Source organism: Panthera leo, chromosome C2, assembly GCF_018350215.1.
Source record: "Panthera leo isolate Ple1 chromosome C2, P.leo_Ple1_pat1.1, whole genome shotgun sequence".
Taxonomy (NCBI): domain Eukaryota; kingdom Metazoa; phylum Chordata; class Mammalia; order Carnivora; family Felidae; genus Panthera; species Panthera leo.
In genome coordinates, this window is record NC_056687.1 from 96,794,371 (window position 1) to 96,820,936 (window position 26,566).

The following is a 26,566-nucleotide window of genomic DNA, read 5'->3' on the forward strand; positions in this document are numbered from 1 at the left end:
AATTTCATTTATAGGAAGCAAAACATTTTGATCAATCAGAAGCAAAATCAGAAAGAACAACTATATTGACATAGAATGAATTCTTGTCTCTTTAATGTCCAAGTTGGAAGTTTAGATGATTATTCCATGTTTTCAATTGGAGTTTGTATTTTGGCCCTCAGTTGGAAAGATCTCATGGTCACACAGAATTCCCATATGTCTAAAAATGCTCTGGCTATACCTTTTTCACACTGGCTGCCATGGAAACCTGCTGGGCAAATGCACTGTCCATTCACTGCATCACAACTGGCTCCATTTTTGCAGTCACAGATGTGAGCACAATCCAAAGCATAAAATCCAGGAAGGCACGCTAGAAAATAGAAGTGTCAAAAGGCTATGTTGTCTTTAAGAATAAGTAATAAATGACATGCTCTAGGTCATTTTTTTTCCCCAAGACTAAAGAAGGAGATGAGAGCAAAGAATTAGAAAACAAGAAAAAATTATATGGAGATGAATATCGACAATAGTTTAGTCATATAGATAAATGAATATATAAAATGCCATTCTCTATAAGTCATCTAGAAAAATCCATACTAAAATGTAAAATATCTTCAAATAGATAAAATTTATTTGCTATGATGAGCTATAGTCTTACAAAGATGTCACCAAAACCCTCTAATACCCTAAACACCTAGAACTATGTTTTCAAACTTCAGATTCAAGCTAAATTTAGCAAGAATGGTTTTTCAATCAAATTGTTTAAGTAAGTAAGGGTATCTATGGAAAGTGATTCACATGGTTCTTTTGTTTTAAAGTTTATTTCATGTATTTTGAGAGGGTGGGGAGGGGAAAAAAGAGAGGGAGAGAGAGAATCCTCCCATGCTGACAGTGCAGAGCCTTACATGGGTCTAGATCCAACAAACTGTGAGATCATGACTTGAGCTGAAATCAAAATTCAGATGCTTAACTGACTGAGCCACCCAGGCACCCCACATATAGCTCTTAATGGTTGAAGTCCCGGGAATGTATGACAAAGGTGGGTATGAGGAAATCAGGGGAAGAAAAGAAGGAGAAAGGGAATAAAAGAGAGAGAATATGATATATATATATATATATATATATATATATATATATATATATATCTCATATATAGTAGGTTAACATCTTAAGAGGAAGTTAAGTTTTAAAGTCAGTGAAATATAATATTTGGAAATTTTCCTTAGATGATCCATAAAGTACAATATAGAACTGTCTTTTAGGAAGTCCAGTATAACCTGTTTCTCTTCCATGGTTGGAGATGGTTAATATTTTTGTGGCTGAATATCAAGAAGTAGTACTTGGTTTACATTTAGAGACCATGTAATCCAAGCAAATGCATTTCTTTAAATGCTAAAATTGTCATCTGTCCAGAGAGATGACCTGAGAGAGGTGTGTGAGAGCTAAGCTTGACTGCAAAAAATAGATTCTCATTTCCTATCTTGAGCTTTCTTTAAGGCTGTGCTTACCACTCATCAATGGGAAGGGGATGAAATTTACTCACCCTTCAATTACCCATATTCTCTCCCCCCTCTCTCCCTCCCTTCCTTTCTCTAGCTCTCTCTCCTCTCTCTTTCTCTGTGTCCCCCACCCCCCTTCTAGAGTTGGATTTGGCTACGTTCCATGTGTATGACACTTGTCAAGCATGCATGGACAGATTCAACATTAGGAAAAACTCATAATCAGGGAGAAGAAAAAGAAGGTAAAACCAAAAGGAGATAAGGAGATTTTATACAATATATACCCTTCTATTGTCTGATCTCATAAATCTTCAAAAATAAGTAAAAAGGAAGATCCAATGTAATGTTTCTTCTGTTTGTTCTTGTACAATTGCTACTGAAAACACATAGAAAAAAATCAACTATACTTTATCTCTTTTATTTTAATTATATATAAAATTGAATTCATGAAGATTGCTTTGCTCAACTTATTCATTTCTTTCAATAATACTATTATTCTTCCAGGCTCCTTGGCTCAGAACTTACAGCCATCTTTGATTCCTTCATTTTCCTCATCTTCATGTCCAAATCAATTGCCTAAAACAGTCAATTATTCTTCCAAAATAATCTTTTGCTCATTCATTTCCATTTTTATCCCAGTCTATATTTTAAAAATTCTAGACCATAATTATAGCTTCCCGCATAGACAATACTCATGACTCTCCTTCCCGATGATCAACAATGTACCCACTTTACAGATTTGTTTCACCAGAGTGATGTCTCCTGTCTGCTCAAAATCTTCCTTAATAAGCAACTACACAGAAGATGAAATTTATGGGCTTTGAATAAATATATTTTACTCTCTTGTATCTGTTACTCCGATCTTGAAAACAAAACAAACAAAAACTACAAGATGTTTGATTCAATACTTACTGACCTAAGAAACCTCAGAGTAGTTGGCGAGAATTCTAAACTTCAGAAAGCTTAATAAGATTTGTTCCTGGGAAATATGTTTGCCAGAGCCTAAAAACAAGTTGAAAGACATGGGAACAATTTTGTACATTAATATTAGTTAAGAGGCTCAAAAAATTATCTACCTCTAAATAATTAATATTTATCAAGTTTTGCCATGCCACATGCCTCAGTGCTAAATACTTACATGTATCTTCTTATTTAGTCCTCATTATAATCTTTAAGGGAAGGTGTTATTGTTTTCCCCATTCTACATATGTTGAAACTGAAACTTACAGAGTTAATAGTTTATACATCTTTTATATGACAGAGTTAGGCCATTTACAGCTAACTCGAAAGACTAAGCTCTCACATCTTAATTTGTTAACTTTGTTGTCCATCAGGGATCTCTGATGTCTAAAGCAAATTATTGTATAATTCTTCCTTTTCCTATTTAGATGAAAATATTGAGTCCAAATGAAGAAGTGATACAAATATGTTTCAGGAGAACTTGAAAACAGACATTTCTGAGTTAAGCCTAGGTTAACATGAAATAAATGGCTTACTTGTCTATATTTTGCCTAAAGGCAGAGGAAGAACAACTTTGTTCAAAAAGTATGGCAGCTGACTCCTCTGCTTGTGTCTACTCCAGATGCTCCTGGAACCATGGAATCATTGTTGAACAAGAGTTATAAAAAGAATGAACAAGTTCAATTACCTCATCATGGCAACATCTAGATGCAACATCTAGAACTTAAATTAGAGCTATGAAATCCATTGTAAGAAACTAAATCATTAACAGTTTACCTAATTTGATATAATGTGAATGTATTACTTTAATGATTTAAAGCAGTTTAATTTTTTTTTTATGTGTATTTATTGTTGAGAAAGAGAGAGAGACAGGGCGCAAGCAGGGGAGGAGCAGAGAGAGAGGGAGAACACAGAATCTGAAGCAGGCTCCAGGCTCTGAGCTGTCAGCACAGAGCCCCATGCGGGGCTCAAACAAACTGGGAGATCATGACCTGAGTCGAAGTCAGATGCTCAAACAACTGAACCACCCAGGAGCCCCAAAGCAGTTTTTAAAGCTTAAAACTTGTCAACACTATGAAATGCCCACTTGTTATCTCTGTTTACCATGTTCACAGTTCCTTCTGTGGGAACCTTAAAGGCACTCACAGCTTTTAGAAAACCGACTGCAGACTCCATTGTTCTGACATGAGCAATTAAAATGGCAGCCTGAGCCATAATAACCAGGAACATTCTGAAAAAGAAACCACCCAAGCATTGGTTCTAGTTAAGGCAACTGAATTTGTAGTAATGAGTTCAAAAACAGAAACAAACTGAAGAATCGATAAAAAAATAAGAGCAAATCATTAGCTAACCTAATCAAGACAAAAACAGAAACACACCCAATTTTTTTTTTTTTTTTAATGTGGACTAACCATAAAAAAGCTGGACCACTATCTTACAAAAAGCATGATACAAATAAGTATAAAAACCTAAAGGAAATGGAAAACTTATAGACAACTTACCAAAATTCCCCTAATTTGAGGCTGAAAACCTAGATAGACTAATTATAATACAAAAACAATAAAGCAAATAGTAAAATAGTTTCTGATTTAGAACAACAGCAACAAAAATCCCACCAGTCTTAGGTTTCATATGGAATTCTATAAGCCTTTGCGGATGAGATTATCACCTTACTATATACACTATTTCAGAGCATTGAAAAGGAAGAGTAATTTCAAATACGTTTTATTGAGTATAACATCAATTCCAAAACCTGACAAAATGCATATAAAACTACAGCTTAATTTTACCTATGAATATTGATGCCAAATTCATAAAAAATGTAAGTACACAGAAACCAACAGCATATTATAAAGCAATATATCATGATCAAGTAGTATTTATTCCAAAAATGTAAGGTCATTCAACATTAGAAAATTCATTAATACATGCATCATATTTATCAGTCAAAAGAGAAAAATCATATTATTAATTCCATAGATGCAGAAAATATATTCAAAAAATAAATTCACTAAAAAATTCAGTAAAATCATTGAATAAATCAGAAAATTAATAGCTATCTTAATATGGATATTAAAACCCAACATTTCACTTGATGGGAAACAAAAATATTGAACAAATAGATAGAGCATGTTTGTTTTTGGATAAAATGAGTTAACATCATAAATATGTGAATTTTTCCTAACAGTAAATGCAGAGGACAAAAACAGCAACAAACAAACAAAAACACCTGTATTTTGTTTTTGTTTTTTTGTTTTTTTTTCATTTTTGCATCTAGACAATTTATTTATAAAGTTTAATTAGTGGGACACATACACAAAAATGTATCAGGAAATCCCTGAAAATAACAGCAATGAATGGTGGCTTGCCCTATCAGTATCAAATATATATAATAAAGACTCATAATAAAACAGTATTTCATTTCATTTGCACATAAATAAACAAACCAATAAAATAGAGCATCCAGAACTATATCTAACCGCATATGAATGTTTAGTATTTGATGAAGGCTGCATCTCAAAGCAGTGGGTAAGATAGACTTGTAAAAGTTGCAATATAATAACTGAAAAGCTATATAAAGGGAAAATAGATATATTCCTTACACCATCCACCAGGAAAAATACTTAAAATTGATCAGAGAATTAAGTGTCAAAAATGACATGCTACAAGTATGAAAAGAAAACATGAATGAATTCTCCTAAAACTTGAAAATGGGAAATAAATTCCTAATTATGACCGAAACTAAAAAAAAAAAAAAAAAAAAAAAAAAAAAAAAATAGAGGGAAAAAAAGATCTATCTTATTACAAACAACAAGAAACTTTGAATCATGCAGAATCTATAATCCAAAGATGCTCCTAATAAACCATATCCCCTGGGATTTGCACTCTTGTACTGACCATCCCACATGGAATCTGCATTAATCCTATGACTTGCCTTATCCAATAGGATGTGGTAGAAGTGATGTTATATCACTCCCAAGCCTTAGGAAGACCTGATAACCTCTGCTTTGGGAAATCAGCAGTCACCTAAGAAACCCAATTATCCTGTTGGAGAAAAGGGCCATACAAAGGAGGGTGGAACTTTATGATGGGCCTAGTGCCCTTATTAGATGAGACACAAGAGAGCTTTCACACTCTTTCTCTGTCTGCCATAAAAGGATAAAATAATAGAAAAGTTACCTGCAAATCAGAAAATAGGGCTTCTTCCAGGAACCAAATTGGCTGGCACCTTAATGTTAGATTTCCCAGACGCCAGAACTGAAAAAAAAAAAGAATTTTAAGTCACCTCATTTATAATATTCTGTTAGCAGTCCAAGTTGACTAAGACAAGGAGAACGAATCCATGTGGAGGAACACTGAGGTCGCAGATGTGTAAATGAAGAGGTTACCTTCTCTATTCCCACCCAGTGGAGTGTCCAGAGAGCTCCAGGCCCAGTTATTATCTGCAACAAGAGTCACTCAGATGAACCCAGTTAATCATCAGAATCACAAGAGAGAATAATAAATTGTTTTAAGTCTCTAAGCTTTGGGATGGTTTCTTATATATTGATAGATGACCAGTCTGGTGGCAAATGCACTACAGGCAAAGTAAAAAGACAAAAGACAAACTTTCCCAAATTAAGGTGAATGATTCACAACAAAGAGTTAATCTATCTATCTATCTACACACACACACACACACACACACACACACACACATATAGAATTTCTAACATTAAAGAAGAAAAAACAACCTTATAGAAAAATGAGCTAGAGTTATGAATAATTTACAAGAAAAAATGCAAAAAGTCCTGATCCATTAGGGAAGATAACAAAAAATTTCATAATAATAAAATTTAAATTAAAACTCTATTGAGAGGTGCTCTGGTGGCTCAGTCAGTTAAATGTCCAGCTTTTGATTTTGTCTCAGGTCATGATCTCAGGTTCGTGAGTCTCAGTGTCACATCAGGTTCCACACTGTCAGCGTGTATTGGGATTCTCTCTCTCTCCTTCTCTCTCTGCCCCTCTCCTGCTCTCGCACTCTCTCAAAATAAATAAACTTTAAAAATAAATAAATAAAACTCGATTGATATAACATTTCTCACCAAAATTTGTAACATATTCTTTTGATAAGGCTGTGAAGAAACAGACATTCTATATATTGCTTGTGAGCAAGCAAAATGGTACAACACCACATGGAGAATTTTATATGTTGCAAAATTATATTTGTTTTTACCCAATGACTCAGCAACTCTTGCATATGTTTGAAATGTTTCATATTAACAGTTTAAATGATAGAATCAAAAGTTAAAATATTCTATATTCAACTTGGGGTTAAAAAAAAACTAATATGGGGGCACCTGGGTGGCTCAGTCTGTTAGGCATCCGACTTCGGCTCAGGTCATGATCTCACAGCTGGTGAGTTCGAGCCCTGCATCAGGCTCTGTGCTGACAGCTCGGAGCTGGAGCCTGCTTTGGATTCTATGCCTCCTTCTCTCTCTGCCCCTCCCCAACTTGTGCTCTGTCTCTATCAAAAATAAATAAATGCAAAAAAAAGTTAAAAAAAAAAAACTAATATGAAAATGATGATACTCTTTTTAAAGTACTGCTGTGATTCTGATTTAGTAATTCCAAATATCAGAAAATTGGTGAGCTGTGTTTTCCATGAATTAGGGAAAATATTCATCTTAAAAAAAAACCTTCCTGAAAAACAATCTTCAATTTAGACTTAGAAAGGCTGTCATTTCAAGTGACTTTGCCCTCACTTTCAGATGGGAAAACCAAATTGTGAAGACTGTGATATTCCCAGAGACACAGAGCATTGTATCAGCAGTGCAGGAGTTAGCATAGGGAACTATTCATTCTCACTGCTGCCAAATTTCATGACAGTCAAATTAGTGGTAAAGGATGGTGGGTAATTATACCCATTGTGATCATAATATGCTGGGGCCACAGATCTAAAGAGTCATAGCTCCCATAGGTGAAACCATTTAGGTAAAAGTTCACTGTGTACTCCAAGTTTAGGTCACCACACAGTGTTCCCACCTACACTCAGCCTTACCATCAGAGCCCTTTCTCTCTATTCTGCCAAAAGAAAACATCATCTCCTACAACACCGTGCTCTAAATAGGGAGCATGCTCTCCAATGTTGCACCAAATAATCAATTGTGATTCAGAAAGAAAACATCAGAACAACCATCAATGTTTATCTTTATTCATTCTTTATCAATTTAAACCTCTATATATCTTTTGTAACATACATGTTTGTTGAAAAGCACGTGCATGTCACTTAAAAATATAATCGTGGTGGTGCATGATTAATTTTTTCTTAATGAGTGACGGTGGGTGACCTCTGAGTCCTCCTCTTCACCCCTTGCATCTGGGGCCACTCTTAATGTGAACTGGCTCTGCCCAGGGCCCTGGGTCCTCCACCCTGCCAGCCTCAAGGCCTCAGTGGTGGTTGAGGTTCTTTAGTATCTTGCCAAGAAACTCAAGGGTCAACAAACCTGCCATCCACAAAGGCTTTAGGCTTAAACAGAATTGGAGGGGGAGTGGGGTTTAGGTCTCATAAGAGCTCTTTCACATTAATTTATATTATTTCAATTACTTAGGGGTTTTAAGGATTTTCATGTGGGTAACAAGGTAACAAAACCAGTTGATATTCACATAACACTATTTTTATTGGCAATGGAGTCATAATTGTAAACAACTTGCATGAACTTATTAGAAAATAGCCTCATCACAGGCCTCTACTATATTTTATCAACCAATGGCAGTATGCTCCAGATTTTTATTGAATAAAAGAAAGTGCTAATCAAATTACCTTTTCCACAATAATTTCCTGTCCATCTAAGATAACAAGTACAGCTTCCGTCCACAGGATTGCAAAGTCCACCATTTTTACAGGTACATTTCAGTTCACAGTTTGGGCCATACATTGTTTGGGATACCCTATAGCAAAAATTATATATATATATTTATATATATGTATATAAATATATATATATATATATATATATATAATCACACATATACATACATACAGAAAAATGTCACATGAGCAAACATTTTTCTATGTTTCAGATAGAGTAATCATATTTGTATAGCAAAAGCATAAGAAAATGTTCAAATTAAAACAACTACTCAGATGTTACCTGAAGGTAGTAAGCACAATCATTCATCCATGTTTTCATTCACACTACACACTTTGATGACACTTATAACTACATGCTTGGTATGCTTGGGGAACTGGAGATACCCTAGCAAATAAGCAGATCCCAGATTGGCAATGGGAGCATTTTCTATATTTAGTCTCAAAACTGACGACAGACAAGTGGCTCACTCGTTAATGTCTTGGTGCTGAAATCTGAAAAGCACTTTAGCCTACAGTGGTGGGTGACACAGACAAAGACCATTGCCAAGAGGAGGTAAGTAAGACACAAGTGAGTGAAGCTGACCAGACATAAGGCGAACTGAGCCTTCACTGTCAGGGGAAAATGACTGAGTGGCACAAAGTGCCACAAATAGGAGATTAAACGCTACTCACATTTAGTTGCTTTTACCATGAAGAATATGGGCCCAATATAACCAGCTAAGATGATTTTTTTTCAGGAAAACTCAAAATCCATATTTTATATGAAACCATTTAATCTTTGAAAGTTGGCAACCAATTAAAATTGTTTTATGGCACTGTGGAAGCCAAAACTATATCAGCCAATTCAAACACATTTGTGGCTAGATTTGGCCAAAGGCCTGTCATTTATACCTTTTAGTTTATAGTATTTTTACATAATGATATTTTTCACATGAATTATCTCATGCAATGTTCACAAATATACCTCTGATGTGGGTAACAGTATTCTTATTTACACTTGAGAAAACCGAAGCTCAGAGACTTCATTCTTTCTCAGGCTCAAGTAGCCAGGAAAGATAAAAACTGACCTTCCAATCTAGAACTTCTGACTTCTCATCAACCATTCTTTCTATTCCAGCTAGCAGGAGAGACATTAGAGGTTTTTTTTTTTTTTTTTTTTTTTTTATTTGCCCAAAGACATTTGGTTACTACATAACAGAGCACATACTTAATTCAGTATGTATGACACTTTCTTTCCTGCCTTTTTTTTTTGACCCAATAGCTGTCCTTAACTTTAGTACCAAATGAAGACAAATACAGTTGTACAATTTATGGTTGAATCACCACTCGATTTAAAATTTCAACCCATCAGGGGTGCTTGGGTGGCTCAGTTCTTTAAGCGTCTGACTTTTGGTTTCAGCTCAGGTCATGATCTCAAGGATTTGTGAGTTCGAGCCCCATGTTGGGCTCTGCACTCACTCTGCAGAGCCTGCCTGGGATTCTCTCTCTCTCTCCATCTCCCTGCCCCTCCTTGTTTGCTCTCTCTCTCTCTCTCTCAAAAATAAATAAACCAATTTAAAAAATAAAATAACATTTCCACCCACATGCCTCTCTGGAGCCCCATATCATACTCTATTTTTTCTCTTAGGATTGATTTTATTCCTTTTTAGCATACATATAATTCACTTATTAATTATGTTCATTCTCCACTCTCTTCTCCACTAGAAAGCAAGTTGTAGGACTGAGGTACTGTGTATTTTATCCATATGTTCCATATGCTTAAAATGGGCATTGGCATTACATAAATATGTTTGAATTGAATGAATAAACTCCTGAATATATCCAGAAATAGTCGATGCCTCATAAAGCATATATATGTGTATCTGTCTTACCCTTTAACACATTTTTTTATCCAAGAGGTTAATATAGATACATGATATTGTGAATTTTGCTTCTTCTGTGAAATAAAATTCTCCAAGATTTTTCTAAATTAGTGTATATAATACATCTGCCTCATTCCTTTTTATCAGCTACATAGGATTTATTGCATCTAATAAAATTTATTTTACCACACCACTATGGATAGGCAAGTAGTTGTTTAAAATGTTTTATTTTGCCACTATGAGCAGTGCTGTAATGAATATCCTTGTGAAAGTCTTCATTCATACATACCATTGTATCCGTGGGATAAGTCACCAACAATTTTTTAAATAAAATATGTACTTCTAACTGGCGACAGATAGTATCAAATTTCCTTACAAAGAGATGTGCAAATTTACTAAGAAGGTTACCAATGTGCCATTTTCCTTAGTCAAATGCAACTTTAATTTGGATTTCTTACATTATGAATGATGTTTATTATCTTGTCATAAGATCTATGGGTGTCACAGATTCTTTTGGTACTAATACATAAGAACACTTAGCTTATTTAAAAAGTTGGTCTCTTTTCTTCTATTTAAAAAAATATGATATTTTTTATGTGTATTATGCCTTGACGAATTGTTTTAGTTCTTTTCAATCAAAACATCATGGATTTTTTTTCCTTTATGGGTTCTGAATTTTTGTCAAGATTTATAATATGACTTTCTAAAATAACTTTCTAAAAACCCCAATGGTAATTCCAGGGCTCTTAGAGTTTTTGTCATTATCTTTAAGTATTTTATACACTTGGAGTAATTTTGGTGAACAAAATTACTTTTACATGAGTTACTTTTGTCTAGATTGCTGGTCATTTGAGTTAACATAACTTATTAAATAATTCATATTTACCCTATGTTTTACTTTAGTCATTCCTCATTCTTACTTTATTTTATTGTGTTTTTCATTTATTTTCATCATTTTTTATTTACTAACATAAGTACTTTCGAATATAAAGTTTCCTCCATTTTCTGAATTACCTCATGGGATCTGAATATCCTTACTATTGCTTTTAAATTTTTGAAATACTGGTTTTGTTTCCCTTTTTGAGCCATTATTTAAGAAAATTTCAAAATGCCTATGCAGTATAGTGTGGTGGGCTTTTTCCCTGGTAGGGAGTTAGTTTTGTTATTAGTTCCTGTTTTACTGCTTTGATCATAGAATGCCATAAATCATACTTTTTGGAATTGATTTATTTTCTTTTTCAATTTTTATGAATGTCTCATGGATCCTTGAAAAAGATATAATATCTTTCTTAGGGTACAGAATTTGGTTTCTAACAATTAGATATACCTTACTATGTTCAAACTTCTATAAGCTTATTTTTTTCTGTATATGTGTATACAGTTTTATGTGTATGAGTTAACATAAATGAATTAGTCTTCTATTGATAAGCTCTTACTCTCTATTTCTGCTTGTATAGACTATGGCTTTTGGTTTATGAATTTTGATATTATGTTATTTGCTTTATACATATCTACTATATTTCAATCTTCATTATGAATTTTATTCCCTATTATTATGTGTCTTTCCCATTAGTTGATCATTGTCATAAAATTTAATATTGTTTTATACTGATGTCATGACCACTGCTTTATTTTTCTCACATGTGTTTTGTGTGACTTGTACCCATTCATTTAATGTCATTTTATTTTGGAATCTTTTTTTCTAAGCTAATATGGGCATTATTTCTTTCTTTCTGTTGTTTTCAAGACTTTCTTTTTTAGTTTTTAGAAATGTAATGCTGATATGTCTTTTGTATATTTCTTTGTCTTGTCATTCACACAGCTTCTTGAATCTGTAAGTTTATATTTTTTGTCATATTTAGGAAATTTCTGAACTTTATGTATTTATTTATTTATTTGTTTATTTATTTATTCATTTTTTGTAGTGTGATTGACCCCAAAATTTTATTTCTGTAACATATAACATTTTATGATGATAACTGGAATTATGAGTGGTAACATTATACCATGACTGATTTTTAGGAATTTTATACGATCTCTGGAATATTTATATTAAAACATATACAAATATAACCTAAGAAGGTTAAACATTACTTCTTTTTTTAAAATTTTTTAAATTTTATTTTTTTTAATTTATATCCTAATTAGCATATAGTGCAACAATGATTTCAAGGGTACATTCCTTAATGCCACCTACCCATTTAGCCCATCCCTCCTCCCACAACCCCTCCGGTAACCCTCTGTTCTCCATATTTAATAGTCTCTTATGTTTTGTCCCCCTCCCTATTTTTATATTATTTTTGCTTCCCTTCCCTTATTTCATCTGTTTTGTCTCTTAAAGTCCTCATATGAGTGAAGTCATATGGTATTTATCTTTCTCTAACTGACTAATTTCACTTAGCATAATACCCTCTAGTTCCATCCACCTAGTTGCAAGTGGCAAGATTTCATTCTTTTTGATTGATGAGTAATACTCCATTGTATATAGATACCACATCTTCTTTTTCCGTTCATCCATCCGTGGACACTTGGGCTCTTTCCATACTCTGGCTATTGTTGATAGTGCTGCTATAAACATTGGGGTGTATGTGCCCTTTCGAAACAGCACACCTGTAATCCCTTGGATAAATACCTAGTAGTGCAGTTGCTGGGTCGTAGGGTAGTTCTATTTTTAGTTTTTTGAGGAAACTCCATACCGTTTTCCAGAGTGGCTGCACCAGTTTGCATTCCCACCAACAATGCAAAGAGATCCTCTTTCTCTGCATCCTCGCCAACATCTGTTGCCTGAGTTGTTAATGTTAGCCATTCTGACAGGTGTGAGGTGGTATCTCATTGTGGTTTTGATTTGTATTTCCCTGATGATGAGTGATGTTGAGCATTTTTTCATGTGTCAGTCCAACCATTATTCCTTTAACTATTTTTTCAGCCCTACTTTTTTTCTCCTCTCATCTGGGATTCTGATGACAGAAATGTAGAAATGTTAGATCTTTTTAAAAATTTTTTTTTAATATGAAGTGCTCATCCCAACAGGTGCCCTCCTCGATACCCATCACCCACTTTCCCCTCCCTTCCACCGCCCATCAACCTTCAGTTTATTCTCAGTTTTTAAGAGTCTCTTATGGTTTGTCTCCCTCCCTCTCTAGCTTTTTTTTTTCCTTCCCCTCCCCCATGGTCTTCTGTTAAGTTTCTCAGGATCCACATAAGAGTGAAACATATGGTATCTGTCTTTCTCTGTATGACTTATTTCACTTAGCATAACACTCTCCAGTTCCATCTACATTGCTACAAAAGGCCATATTTCATTCTTTCTCATTGCCAAGTAGTATTCCATTTTATATATAAACCACAATTTCTTTATCCATTCATCAGTTGATGGATTTAGGCTCCTTCCATAACTTGGCTATTGTTGAAAGTGCTGCTATAAACATTGGGGTACAAGTGCCCCTATGCATCATCACTCCTGTATCCCTTGGGTAAATTCCTAGCAGTGCTATTGCTGGGTCGTAGGGTAGATCTATTTTTAATTTTTTGAGGAACCTCCACACTGTTTTCCAGAGTGGCTGCACCAGTTTGCATTCCCACCAACAGTGCAAGAGGGTTCCCATTTCTCCACGTCCTTTCCAGCATGTATAGTTTCCTGATTTGTTCATTTTAGCCACTCTGACTGGTGATATCTGAGTGTGGTTTTGATTTATATTTCCCTGATGAGGATTGACGTTGAGCATCTTTTCATGTGCCTGTTGGCCACCTGGATGTTTTCTTTAGAGAAGTGTCTATTCATTTTTTCTGCCCATTTCGGTGTGGAGTTTGGTGAGTTCTTTATAGATTTTGGATACTAGCCCTTTATCTGATATGTCATTTGCAATTATCTCTTCCTCTACTACAAAGCTGTAATCATCAAGACAGCATGGTATTGTCACAACAACAGACACATAGACCAGTGGAATAGAATAGAGACTCCAGAATTGGACCCACAAAAGTATGGCCAACTAATCTTTGACAAAGCAGGAAAGAATATCCAATGGAAAAAAGACAGTCTCTTTAACAAATGGTGCTGGGAGAACTGGACAGTAACATGCAGAAGAATGAAACTAGACCACTTTCTTACACCATTCACAAAAATAAACTCAAAATGGATAAAGGACCTGAATGTGAGACAGGAAACCATCAAAACCCTAGAGGAGAAAGCAAGGAAAAACCTCTCTGACCTCAGCCACAGCAATTTCTTACTTGACACATCTCCAAAGGCAAGGGAATTAAAAGCAACAATGAACTATTGGGACCTAATGAGGATAAAAAGCTTCTGCACTGCAAAGGAAACAATCAACAAAACTAAAAGACAACTGACGGAATGGGAAAAGATATTTGCAAATGACATATTAATATTTTTTAACGTTTATTTCTGAGATACAGAGAGAGACAAAGCATGAGCTGGGAGGGGCAGAGAGAGAGACAGAGACATAGAATCCAAAGCTGGCTCCAGGCTCTGAGCTGTCAGCACAGAGCCCAAAGCAGGGCCTGAACTCATGAACCATGAGATCATGACCTGAGCTGGAGTCGGATGCTTAACGGACTGAGTCATCCAGGCGCCCCAGATCTTTTTTAATAGTTCCACAGGTCCTTGAGGTTCTTCTTTTTTTTTTTTTTTCTTTTCCCTGTCTATTGTTGAAATTGAGTAATTTCTATTGTTTTATCTTCAAATGTATTGATATGTCCCTCTCTCCTCTCCATTGTTCTATTAAGCCCATTCATTAATTATGTTTTTCGTTTTTTTTTGAATATTGTATTTTCCAAGTCTCAAGTTTCCATTTGGCTCTTCTTTATGTTTCTTATTCTTTGCTGAGCCTATTTTTTTTAATTTACTTTACACATGGCAAAAGTTGCTCACTGAAGTATTTTTACTTATAATGGCTTATTTAAACTTCTGATCAGATAATTTTAAAATCAATATCATCAGAGTGTTGGTGTCTGTTGATTATTTTCTTATTCAAATCGGAATGTTCCTGGTTGTTGGTATGGTGGATAATTTTTTAATGAAACGTGGATATTTTGAATATTATCATATAAGATTCTAGATCTCATTTAATGTTTTAGCAAGTCTCCTATGATACCGTACTTGCAAGGAAAGAGGCTCATCAGATGGAAGCCGAAATCCAAGTTCTCCACATAGCCCCCAAGTGGGGCATTGTTAAATGTGCATCATTCCTGCTGGGTCGGTGTGAGGGTTCAGGCTCCCCATGGGGCCTCTCATGACACCTATCTGATGGAGGGGTAGAAGTGCCTCCTATGACTCCCCACTCCACCTCCACTGACATTGCACAACGTTGCCTCATTGGTGCTTGATGGTTGTGAAAGCCCTGATCTCCTGTGACACCACCCTAGAAGGAACCAGTGGTGTCTCCATATTGTCCAGTGGGGGTGGAAGTTCACGCTCTCCACATGGTTTCCACTGGCATAGCCAGGGCAGAAGATACATCCCTATGTGGCAGGGGTGAAAGTCCCAGCCTTTTCTCTCACACCGTCTTGTGTGTGGCAAGGGTACCTCATATATCCAGATGGAGTCTGAAGGGCAGACTCCTCATTTGGCCTTTGCTAGTGAGGTTAGAGTCAAGGATGCAGTTTTATTCTTTAGTGTTTGACCGGAGTATTGATCAGTTATTGTCTATGAGTTTTCTCTCTTGCTTCACTGCCCTTTTACTGGTCTTTCATTTAGAGAAAGCAGGCATATCTTGGATTTTTCTTTTGTCTGCACCCGTTGGCCTTCTGGGTTGCAGGTTCTCCCAGTCCAGGATATACGGGTCAAAATGAAAACCCAAGGAATTCACAATTCCTGTTCCCTAGGTCCCTGAAATCCCTAGCAAGTCTGCCTTGTTCTCTCCACATCAGAGATTCTTATGTTTGCTTTCAATATGGCGACAAAAATTCTACTGTTTAGAGGAAGGAAGAGGGACAAGTGTGTGTACTCCATCTTTCTCTAAGTCTTATATATATTATTTTATATAGTCCAGGGACTCTTTTTTAGACAGTAAATATATTATTACATAGTGTAATTAATTTCTTTATTTAGTACAGATTGGCTTGCTGAGTGGTTATGGCATTAATATGAATCTTCTTTCTCTTAATTTTTAATTTTCTTTTCTCTTAATTTTCAATTTTATTTTAATTTTTTTTATTCCTCTCCTTCACCTGATTTTAGTTGGCTATGTTTTTGTTCTTAAATCCTCAGTTCCAGAATTTTAAGTTCCAGCATTTACCTTTATACTTTTAAGCATACTTATTGAGTTGTCATATTTAAGTAATACATTTTGACACAGATCCATCCCTTCTACAACTTTTCATGAAGAAATAAGGTCAGTATACTTATCCCCCTTCATCTTCTCTTTCCTTCCAGTTTATGCCTGTTTTGCTTAACTATCAAAATTGCTATACTGTTAAATATTTATATAGTTATCTTACGTCAAGTGACCATAATTCCCACATTTGTTTTAAACTTAGCCTTAATAAAAATAGACTTAATACTCACTAATAGTCTTTTTAACAGAGATCTTTCATTTATTACTTGGTTGCTCAAATTGATCTTCTACAGTTTCTTCAAAAATATTTTATTGCGACCATATCCCCAACAACTTGTTATTACTAAAAATAGTTGTTCATTTTCAGTCATGCTATCCTTGAACAAAGTTTAACCATGTATAAAATATTTGAGTCATATTTTTTTCCCAAGAACTTCACAGGCATTGATTACCCACATGCTAGCAATGGTTGTGATTATTGCCATGAGGCATGAGGCCAGACTGATTTTTTCCCCCACTCTTCATATGAGATCTCACTTTTTTTCTTATGTCCCCAATGGAGATTCCCCTTGCTTCTGATCAACCTTAGGTTGAGTTTCCAAGGATAGAATGTGTTCAATCTGTAGCATTGGATCTTTTTTTCATTTCAGGGGAAAAAATCTTGAATATTATACTTGAATATTTTCTTTTGCACTTATATATATTTCTCCTTCTTTTCCCCATTTCATTGTTTTCACTTTTCTCAGGCATATTCTCCATGTACCTGGCTGTCACATAAGCGAATTCAATCCTCCTATTACCTGTGTTCAATATGGTCTTCATTTCTATGATGTGAGGTTTAATTTTCATTTATACGTCTTTCAGAGCTCTGCCAGCTTACTTTTTCATTTCCCTTTGTTGTCTTTTCATTTATTCCATGAACCCTTGTATCTCTGCATTGCACTCACGATTTGTAGAGAAAGCTTTTTCATTATGTCCTTCAAATTCTTGGAAGAAATTCTGCTTAATATTTCCATGTGCTTCGTAGCAAAACTTCTGTGCTCGATGTCCATCTGCTTTTTGTTTTCTTATTCCTTTTCTCCTTTACCCTTCTTATAGAATTTTCACTGAAAAAGTAACCAAAGCTTTGAATGGTTTCATATATTGCTTCCAAAATGGGAGGAGGGTGTTTTTTCTTTTTTAATGCATCAAGTTTTTGCTTTTGCTTTTAATTTCTTGTGTCTGGTTAGTTTTGTGTGCACTAGCTATTTAGGGGAGGTGAGTATGGATCTGGGGCTAGAAAAATCATTTCAGCCAGTTGGAAGTTTCCTGGGCCCAGAGTAAAATTCCATATGACACAAAGTTGTGGTGTGTGTGTGTGTGTGTGTGTGTGTGTGTGTGTGTGTAGGCTTAGCTCCCCTTAGCTGCAAGGCTGCTTATCACCCATAGATCCCCTCTATCCTAGGGCAGACTTGAAAAGATGCTAGGTCTGTGCACTTCCTGGTTTCATTCCAATTTCCTGCAACTCTGTGATGCACAGTGAGGTTAAAGGAAGCTCCTACAGCATGCTCATGCAGCCGACCCTAGTTTTTTTAACAAAGGGTCATTGGTTTTGCCCCTCTGTGTATGCCATAGAGAAGTGGCTCTCTGCATATCATTTCACTGAACTTGAGAGTTCTTCTGTTATGACTATTATTGTGATAATAATAATATGATTTAGGACAAGAAGGTTTTGTAGTTTAAAACAATTTTTTTAACTTTTATTTATTTTTGAGAGACAGAGAGAGATCATGAGCAGGGGAGGGGCAGAGAGAGAGGGGGACACAGACTCCAAAGCAGGCTCCAGGCTGTGAGCTGTCAGCACAGAGCCTGACGCAGGGCTCCAACCCACAAGCCGTGACATCATGACCTGAACTGAAGTCGGACACTTAACTGACTAAGTCGCCCAGGCGCCCCAAGAAAGTTTTATAGCTTTAAACAAAGATCATATTTTCCTTTTTGTCTCTCATTTTTCTTCCATCTTTCAATGGGCTTCTGAAAGTTGGAGAAAATATAAAACTTTTCAGTTCTTATAATTAGACATCCCCAACACACAATTTGGGGTGGTTTTGCAAAAGTTAGCCAAAGTTATTTCAAAATTTGCTCCTCGTCAAGAGTTTGCATCAATAATTCTTTGTTTTTGTTTTCAATTTTTTTTTACCCTTCAGTAGGCTATTTGCTATACAGTTCAACCAGAGTGTGTACTTTCATATTATTAAAGCCGCATTTAAGAAGAAAGTGTTATAAACAATGCCCATTGAATTATATTCCTTGGCACCACATCTGCTTTCATAGTGTAGCTTAGTTAGTGCCTGGACGGACAAGGTGACCCTGCAGCCATTGTTACCTTGCTGACACCTGGCTCTCATTTTGCCAGGTGGACATTGGCACCTTCCAGTCACTGGGTCACACTGTCCTGAGCCACAAGAACATGGTTGGACACAGTCCCGCCCGTGGTGATCCTCAGGACAAGCTGCAGGAAGGAGCAAAACAAAACCAGATTTTTCTTATTAAAACGTTTTGCCAGTCAAGACTTTAAAAAACCTTGTAAATACACGACCCTTTCTTTTAATCAAATGGGTTTCCTTGTCTTGCCTTCAGTTTGGTTTTCAACTGAAAAGGTTACTTTGAAAGAAATAAAACAAAAAAAGGCACTGTTCAAGTGGTTGCTTACTTAGTGCGATTTTGGTTGACATCAGGAATTCCAACCAAATATCTAGTGTCAAACACTTACATATATGATATAAATGACTCTTACAAACTCAGCCTTGCTTTACCACATGGCTTCCTTAGCAAGTGTGTATGTGGGTGTGTGCGCGTGCGCACACACGTACATGCACACACATGCATGCATGCGCCCAATAATCTTGAGTGTTTCCTCTTAATGTCCCCTCTGAATTTTAGTTTACATTTCTATGCATTGACATAGGATCCATTATGTTCACATCTCCAAATATCATTATGTATCTCTAAGTGTATTGTTTACTTGTTAAAATCAACAAATTTGTTAAATTATCTTTTTAAATTAATGATGTTAATATATGTTAAAGTTTAATCTACTAATAAATTAACACATTTATTATTTCATTTTGCTTCAACTTTATGCCACAGATTCACTGAGATGCTTACCAAAATAAAGATAAAATAAGTATCTGTAAGAATCAAGCGAAGGAAAAAATACAGCAACGATATAGACGTAAATGAGTAGCACAATTCCCCGGACTGGTAAGAGGTGGACAGCAAATTGGCTCTGACCTACTTAGCTGTCAAAGCAAAGAAGGAAAAGTACTCATGTACAAGTTCACAGCTTCTGAAGACAAAAAACTACCAATATTCAGGGGAATCAAAACTCCTGAAGATGCATTGGCCTGAGGAAATTAAGAAATTTCCCTCAATGATTTTCTTTGAGGAACAAAGGGGCCAGTCAGAGCCTTCCTTAGGAGATGTTTATGGGTTGGCTTTAACTCAAAGATAACTTGGCTGGTTAGGCCTCCAAGGCAGTATCCACTAGGTTTCAATTTTCCACTACATGGAGCCAAGACTTTGTCTCATTTGTCTCTTATCCTCAGAACATCAGGATTCGGAGGCAGGGTAATTAAAATTACCCTCATACAAAGAAGACAGAGAAACTACCTGTCTGGGGAAGACAAGCATTTTGGGTATCTTTACCACATAACAACTTAATACCCTGCCTGATCACGAAATTTCATTATCATTCTTCCCAGTGACGGAATCTCACGGTTGCAACTACAGCACTTCTATCTTTAATGAAAGATCTACTGATGCTTATTTTACTCTTTGAATTCTGAAGTATAAAATACAGACGAGTGCACAAAAACATAAATGTACAGCTCTGTGAAGCATCCCAAAGTGAACTTCCTCAACAGCACATAGGTTGAAGGACACAAAATTGCCAGAACCACCTCTCCGTCACGCTCTCTCCCACGCATTGCCTCCTCTATCCTCCCTGAAGATCATTAGGATCTTGCAAACTGTCGAAATATATAGGAAATGGCAAATCTGATAAGATCAAAATGTATTTGTTAAGAATATCCCTGTAGTGTCTAAGATAGTGCATTTTTAAGAGATCTTTAATTTACATCTGGTCCCTTCAACTTTATGTCAATAGTTGTCTTTGTGATAGGTAGTTAGGTCTTTAAATTTTAGGGAACTGGTTACTTTTGGTAAGTAGGGCAACTGCTTACTTTTGAGCTGGAAATCGCTGAGGATAAATGAAATGGTGGTACTTTAGACAATGGGTTTGACATTATGTACACAGGCATCCTCAGTCTGCTCTTCTCTTATGGAACAGATTTTCTAATCCTGACTGGAATCTAGCTAGCAGTTCTGGGATATGAGAGGTTATGACCAAAGGGCTCTCTTTGGCTGCCTTCACTGCTTCAGCTCTCAATCAAACTCCTGACGTAAGCACTCCTCAACCTAGAATGTAGGTCAGTTGGCGTTTGCCGTTGCTACAGTAAATTATTAAGTAATGACTGCAACATTTACTCTCTAAGGGCAGTTCTTAAAATTCTACTTTAGCATCTCCACGTCTTAACTGGTAGGCTGACTTACTTTGACTGCAGTCGGCCCCAATGAAGCCAGGAGGGCAGTGATAGGTGCCAATCACAGTATCACAGCTGCCGCCATTAAGGTACTTATGCATCCTTTGGCAATTTAGATCATAAGTGCCTTCTGGGCATCCTGTTGAAGGAGAACAAAACCATATGTGATACTGTAACTCAAAGCAATCAGGGTTGAAATTCATGCCCATAGACATGTGGTTAACTCAACATTCCAAATACCGTTCTTTGGTGTTTTCAATCACCTTCAAGCTAATGATTCAAGCCATGCACTTATCTGAGGAGATGAGATGGTAAAGATAGATGCCTTACAAATACAGGTGGGGGCATAAATTTCCTGATGCTGCTCATTAATAAGTTACAGGAAACTTAACTCTGAGTCTCCTTGGAAATCTGCCCACTCTTAGTGCTCAGAATAGGTGACAATTCACCAAACAGGGCTATTTTGTTCCACTCTAGGCAAATTCATTATTTTATTTAATATTTAAATGTCATAGTTTGTCTTATCTGGAATGATACAGGTTTCACACAAGTATAAATTCAAATTGGCACAAAGCATGGAGAAAGGATTTTCATTTTCTGTTGGTTTCTCACCTTTCTACTTTCACATCCATGGATGTGTGGCCTACCATGATGATACCTGTGTAACAGATAAATGGCCAGAATTCAAGATAAAGGGAGAGTAAACAGAACAAAGAGTGAGCTGAAGACCACATTATCTGTGCAATGATCGAAAGAGTGGGGATGTTTACTCAGGAGAAAATAGAGCTAAGAAGACAGGAATGTTTTCAAACATGAAAAGGCAGCCTTGTAAGAAAAGAAGAAAGGCAGATTTTATCTCAATAAGGAAATACTTTCTGGAAGAGCTGTCCAAGATTGGAATAAGCTTTTTTCAGGAGGCATGATTACTCATCTCTGTAGGAGTTCAAACAGAGACAGGATAAGTATACAGTAGAGAAAATATAGAGGGTATTCAAGTACTTGATTAACTTTGAAGCACTTCCATCTGTGATATTCTCCTGCTCTATGAAATGTCTGGTACTTTCAAGTCTTCAAATCATAAAAGTTTGAGTTTCAAGAGACCTCATGTCCATCTGGTTCAACTTTAATGTTAAGATGACGAAGCTAAGTCCTATAGAGTAAAGTGACTTAGAATACATATCGCACAAAATTCTGTCACCTGTTAAAGATAACCATCTTTATTCTTGCCACATATTTAAATATGGGGCTGCAGGAAATTCTGAATAGACTGCGATTTGAAACCTATATATTTCGCTTACTAACGTTGTGGCTTTAACTCCTTTCTTTGAGCTTCTGGTTCTTTATTCCCAAGGGGGATAATAACAAAATCACAGACCTGCTGTGGTGGTTAGAGTGAACAAGTACAAACTCGGCTCCCATGTCAATGGTGGCCATTATTTTCCTTAATGGTGGCAGTACCATTGGTAGGCATGTAGTAGAACCCTTTCCCTACCGGCTTGACCTGACTCAGAGTGTTTGGTATTTGCCTTAGGTCCTTCCTCTTGAAAAATCTTTTCATTTGGAAGAATATCTCTAAAAGTGACCAAACTAGACTGGATGATACTTGTTTCCTTCATTTCATCCTGGGTTTTTATGTAAGAATCCAACAGGAAGGAACATTTTTTTTTAAGTATGTCACATGTAGCATGTTTTAGAGGTAGCAGCAAAGAATGGATTTCATTGAGATTGAGATTGTTTATAATCCCCATATAAGTCCTGTCTTAAAACCCAGGGTCCTCACCTTGAGTCTCAAACCCAAAAAGTGGCTGCTTCTTTCTTCCTTTTTTTCCCCCAGTTTTAAAATAAAATTTTCCATAATGGAGAGGGAAAGAAAAACATGACAATTATTCATACCAAAGGTTATTTCTGTCTTGTAGCTATTGTATTTCTTTATTCCTCCCTATGAAAAGTGATGGCTTCACTCCACAGTCTCTTCTGTCATTCCCTCCTCCCAAAGAATGTCCATTCCCATAGTTAATTGCTCCTTCTTTGGTATACAACGTTCATTAGTTCTCCTAGGAACGTCTTTTCTCCCTCACCAAAAATGTAACAGAGCATATCTAAAAACAAAACTTGTGATTAAAAAAGACCGCATCTCCTCCTCTTCTCCTATTCACCAAGATATATAATACTTCATGCCCATTTGGGTCAGACTTTTAGAATGCAATTTTTTGTAGTATTTTTTATCATTACTACTTGCTAGGCTTAAAAAGAATGATTGCTTGATATTAGAGAACATACACAAAAAGCAAGCTGAAAGCATGGAGTCCGAAACAATGAAGTCTTATGTGTACTGTTGGGATGTTCCTTCCAAAAAGGAGGTTAAATTAATATGAGTGGATTGGTACAGAAAATTCTGCAGTCACATTGCTATGAGGTGAAAGCTGACATGGGTTTCTGTGCAAAGAAGGAAAAGAGAAACACCTGCTAATGTGAAACTCATGTACTTATTAATGGGGAAAATGTCAAGGTATGGATATAGTTATGGATATAAAAAATTAGCATTTCAGTTTAAACGGAAAATCATATGTGTAATTATTTGAAAATGTAAATAACTGATATGTACGTGTGTGTGTGTGCCTATATTTTGAACTCATTTTCATGTAAGTTGAAGTTATTTGGGAGACATAATTTCCTTATGACATATACTCATCTCGCAAACTATCTTTTTTTATATATTTTTAAATGCTTATTTATTTTTGAGAGAGAGACAGAGTGCAAGTGGGGGAAAGGCAGAGAGAGGGAGAGGGAGAGGGAGAGGGAGAGGGAGAGAGAGAGAGAGAGAGGGAGAGAGAAAGAGTCAGACAGAATCTGAAGAGGCTCCAGGCTCCGAGCTGTCAGCACAGAGCCCAACTTGGGGCTCGAACTCACAAACTGTGAGTCTGCTTAACCAACTGAGCCACCCAGGCGCCCCTCATTTTGCAGACTATCTTAATGGTGGTTTCGTGTTTGATAGAACCATCCTCATATTGGTCCTTCTTTGTACACAGAATACAAAAATCACCTGACTGTTAGCCTTCAAGTTAATTATCCTTTGAAATTGGGACACTGAACTTGACGAAATTTACCTACTAATGAGTATGCCATCTGTTGAAAGACAGTGTATGTATAACCTCTTAGCCTCGAAACTCATTAAATTTATATCAAGAGTACAGTATGCATTTACAAAAGTGCCCATAACTTTTTCCCCAAGAATAAGTTATTTACTGGCAATTCCACTTCCTGTTAGAATTCTGTAGCTATGTGAAAGATTGACTTCTGGAATCAGGGACATCCTTTGCTCAAATGTTCACTAAATTTAACAAGGGAACACATGCATAGGACATAATGATTTCATTTGGCTTGAGTGAAATTTGGTTTCTTCTCCCTCATTTCGTAAAGTTCCATTTTGACCATTAATTGGCGTTTGCCCCATCCTTTACAATTATTTCTCCCAGGAAACTTTGTTTTTCTGGCAAGGGATATTTAGATATTTCCCATTGGGAGATGACTATTTTTTTTTCCCATTTTTGCACTATTCCCTCTCGTTGAAGGAGACTTATTGGATGAAGCTGGGCTATGAACACAGACTTCTGATTTAAGTACTAAAGGCTACTGTATACTATGATGACGTAAACAACATTTGGTAGTTTCATTAGAAACTTGGAACAAGCAAGGTAGTGACTGTATCCTGAGACACTTAGCTCCCAAAAAATGAAAAGCATGAATTTGTTTTTCAGCCTTTTCTTAGTGTTTGACCAGGTTATTCACACGTACACTGTCACACAGTTTTGTTTTATTCTTAAAAAGAGATGCTAAAATTTGGTCTGTCTGAATTTTTATTGCTATGAGCAAGAGCGTTAAAAGCAAGCTCCTACTAATGTTTTGATATCTTCCTCCTGGCACAGGTGGGCTATTCTATGGCCCATGCTTCTCAAAGCATTCTATACCAAGGGTGTTTTTATGAAAACTGTCAAAAGAACTGCCCATGGTTTTAGAGGACCCCAATGCCTTAAATGCTCTCAGAGAATATTATAAATAGTGGGTGTCACAGTTTGGAGAAATAAAAGATTTCCAGGGTATGGGGTTACTTTGTAATTTCTCTTTGGTCATAAAATACATAGCATGATAAATTGATATCTATCGAGCAGCTGGTTTGTTTTTTCCCACACGCTGTCCACAGACTGAGACCAACCTGCCCATTATAAACCATGGACAAGTGGTGAGATCCTACTACAATTTGTCTGCTTCCTCTGACCTCTGCCGAGAGAAAATTTGGATTCTCCACTCCAAACTCGAGAACATGAAAGCCCAGTTGTTTTTGGCCGCTGAAACTTTTGCTTTTGGGCCAGCTGCACCTTTTATGGATATTTTCTTGAACCCTTTTTCATAGTTCTGTAATTATAGTGGATGTTGCCAAGGAAACTTTGCAGCAACTCCCAACCACGTGTTGCCTGGCGCTAAGCCAATCTGACTAGTCAGGGAGCGGCATCCCGACTCAGCCTTGACTTTACAAGGTGGAGGTCCCCTCCTTCAACCCAAGGTAGCTTGCCCTCTGACATGGAAGTACTATCAGCCCTATGTAACACTTTATTTTGTTAATATAAAACATTCTTGATATCAAGAAGAAATTCTTCCTGAGAAATGTGACAATTAAAAGTGAGGAAATAACTTTCTTCAGTTACCAGGGTGCTTGAAATCTGCCATAACCAAACTAGAATTGAAATTTTACTAACTTTATATTTTAGTTCCTCAGTTTGAGTTTGTATAATAACCACAGTGGTTATGGGTTCCAAACAAAATGCTAACTGAAACCATTTTCATACAGGCTTAATTTGTGTTTGTAGCTGATAATATTTAAAATTAGGACAACAGTGAGAAGTGACATTCAAAAGGTACATTCTATGGCTTGTAGAAAATTGAAATCAATAGCTTGGCCATAAATCTATGTTTTATAGGTGGCATTCGAGGGGGAGAATCCAAAAATTGTCCATATGTTTGCAGAATTAAGAAAGGAAAGTGGAAGGAATCTGCTACAGGAGCAAGTAGGGAGAGAAGAGAAGCAGTGGCCAAGTTGGGGGAAAAAATGAAACTGAGGCCAAATCATTTTACTTTTAAACCTATAAAAAGTACATTATAAATAATTACAAGCTTACAAATTAAGTAGCTGACTGAACATTTTAACATGCTCCTTGGGACATTTTATCGTGTGTTCCCCTAGAACCATTTTAGATGTTAAAATGCCCTAACAAATCAATATAAGGTGTTTGGTCTAGGGACCATCCTGTTTTTACTACACAGCAGTGAGCCAACTGGCATTTTGTCCTTCAAGCAAGTTACAATCTTCATTCCAGAATAACAATTTGTTTAATTTGATTGTTCCTAAGCAGATCCCGGAGCTAACTTACTTTACAAATCACTTTAAATATGTTCCCATCTGCTGTCTATTGATTGATAACAGCCAGTTCCTATTATCTTCATTCTTTCTTTCTCTCTTTTTCTTTTTTTGGTGGTGGGGGGG

General features: G+C 36.1%; 1 protein-coding gene across 1 annotated transcript; it reads right to left on the bottom strand.

The window, feature by feature from the left end:
• Nucleotides 1-8,321: 8,321 nt before the first annotated feature.
• Nucleotides 8,322-22,643, bottom strand: LOC122229313 (multiple epidermal growth factor-like domains protein 6). Its single transcript, XM_042954367.1, has 4 exons — nucleotides 22,520-22,643; nucleotides 21,038-21,166; nucleotides 18,810-18,935; nucleotides 8,322-8,366 (listed from the first exon to the last, which is right to left on the bottom strand). The coding sequence occupies exons 1-4, from the start codon at nucleotides 22,641-22,643 to the stop codon at nucleotides 8,329-8,331; spliced, it is 417 nt and encodes a 138-aa protein (XP_042810301.1). The 3' UTR covers nucleotides 8,322-8,328.
• Nucleotides 22,644-26,566: the final 3,923 nt, after the last annotated feature.

Coding starts and splice junctions, on each gene's coding strand:
- LOC122229313 (XM_042954367.1), bottom strand. CDS start 22,643: ATGAAGGAAACAAGTATCATCCAGTCTAGTTTGGTCACTTTTAGAGAT. Junction 21,167..22,519: donor CTCTGAGTCAGGTCAAGCCG/GTAGGGAAAGGG, acceptor CTCCTTCAACAG/GATGCCCAGAAGGCACTTAT. Junction 18,936..21,037: donor TGGGGCCGACTGCAGTCAAA/GTAAGTCAGCCT, acceptor TCCTTCCTGCAG/CTTGTCCTGAGGATCACCAC.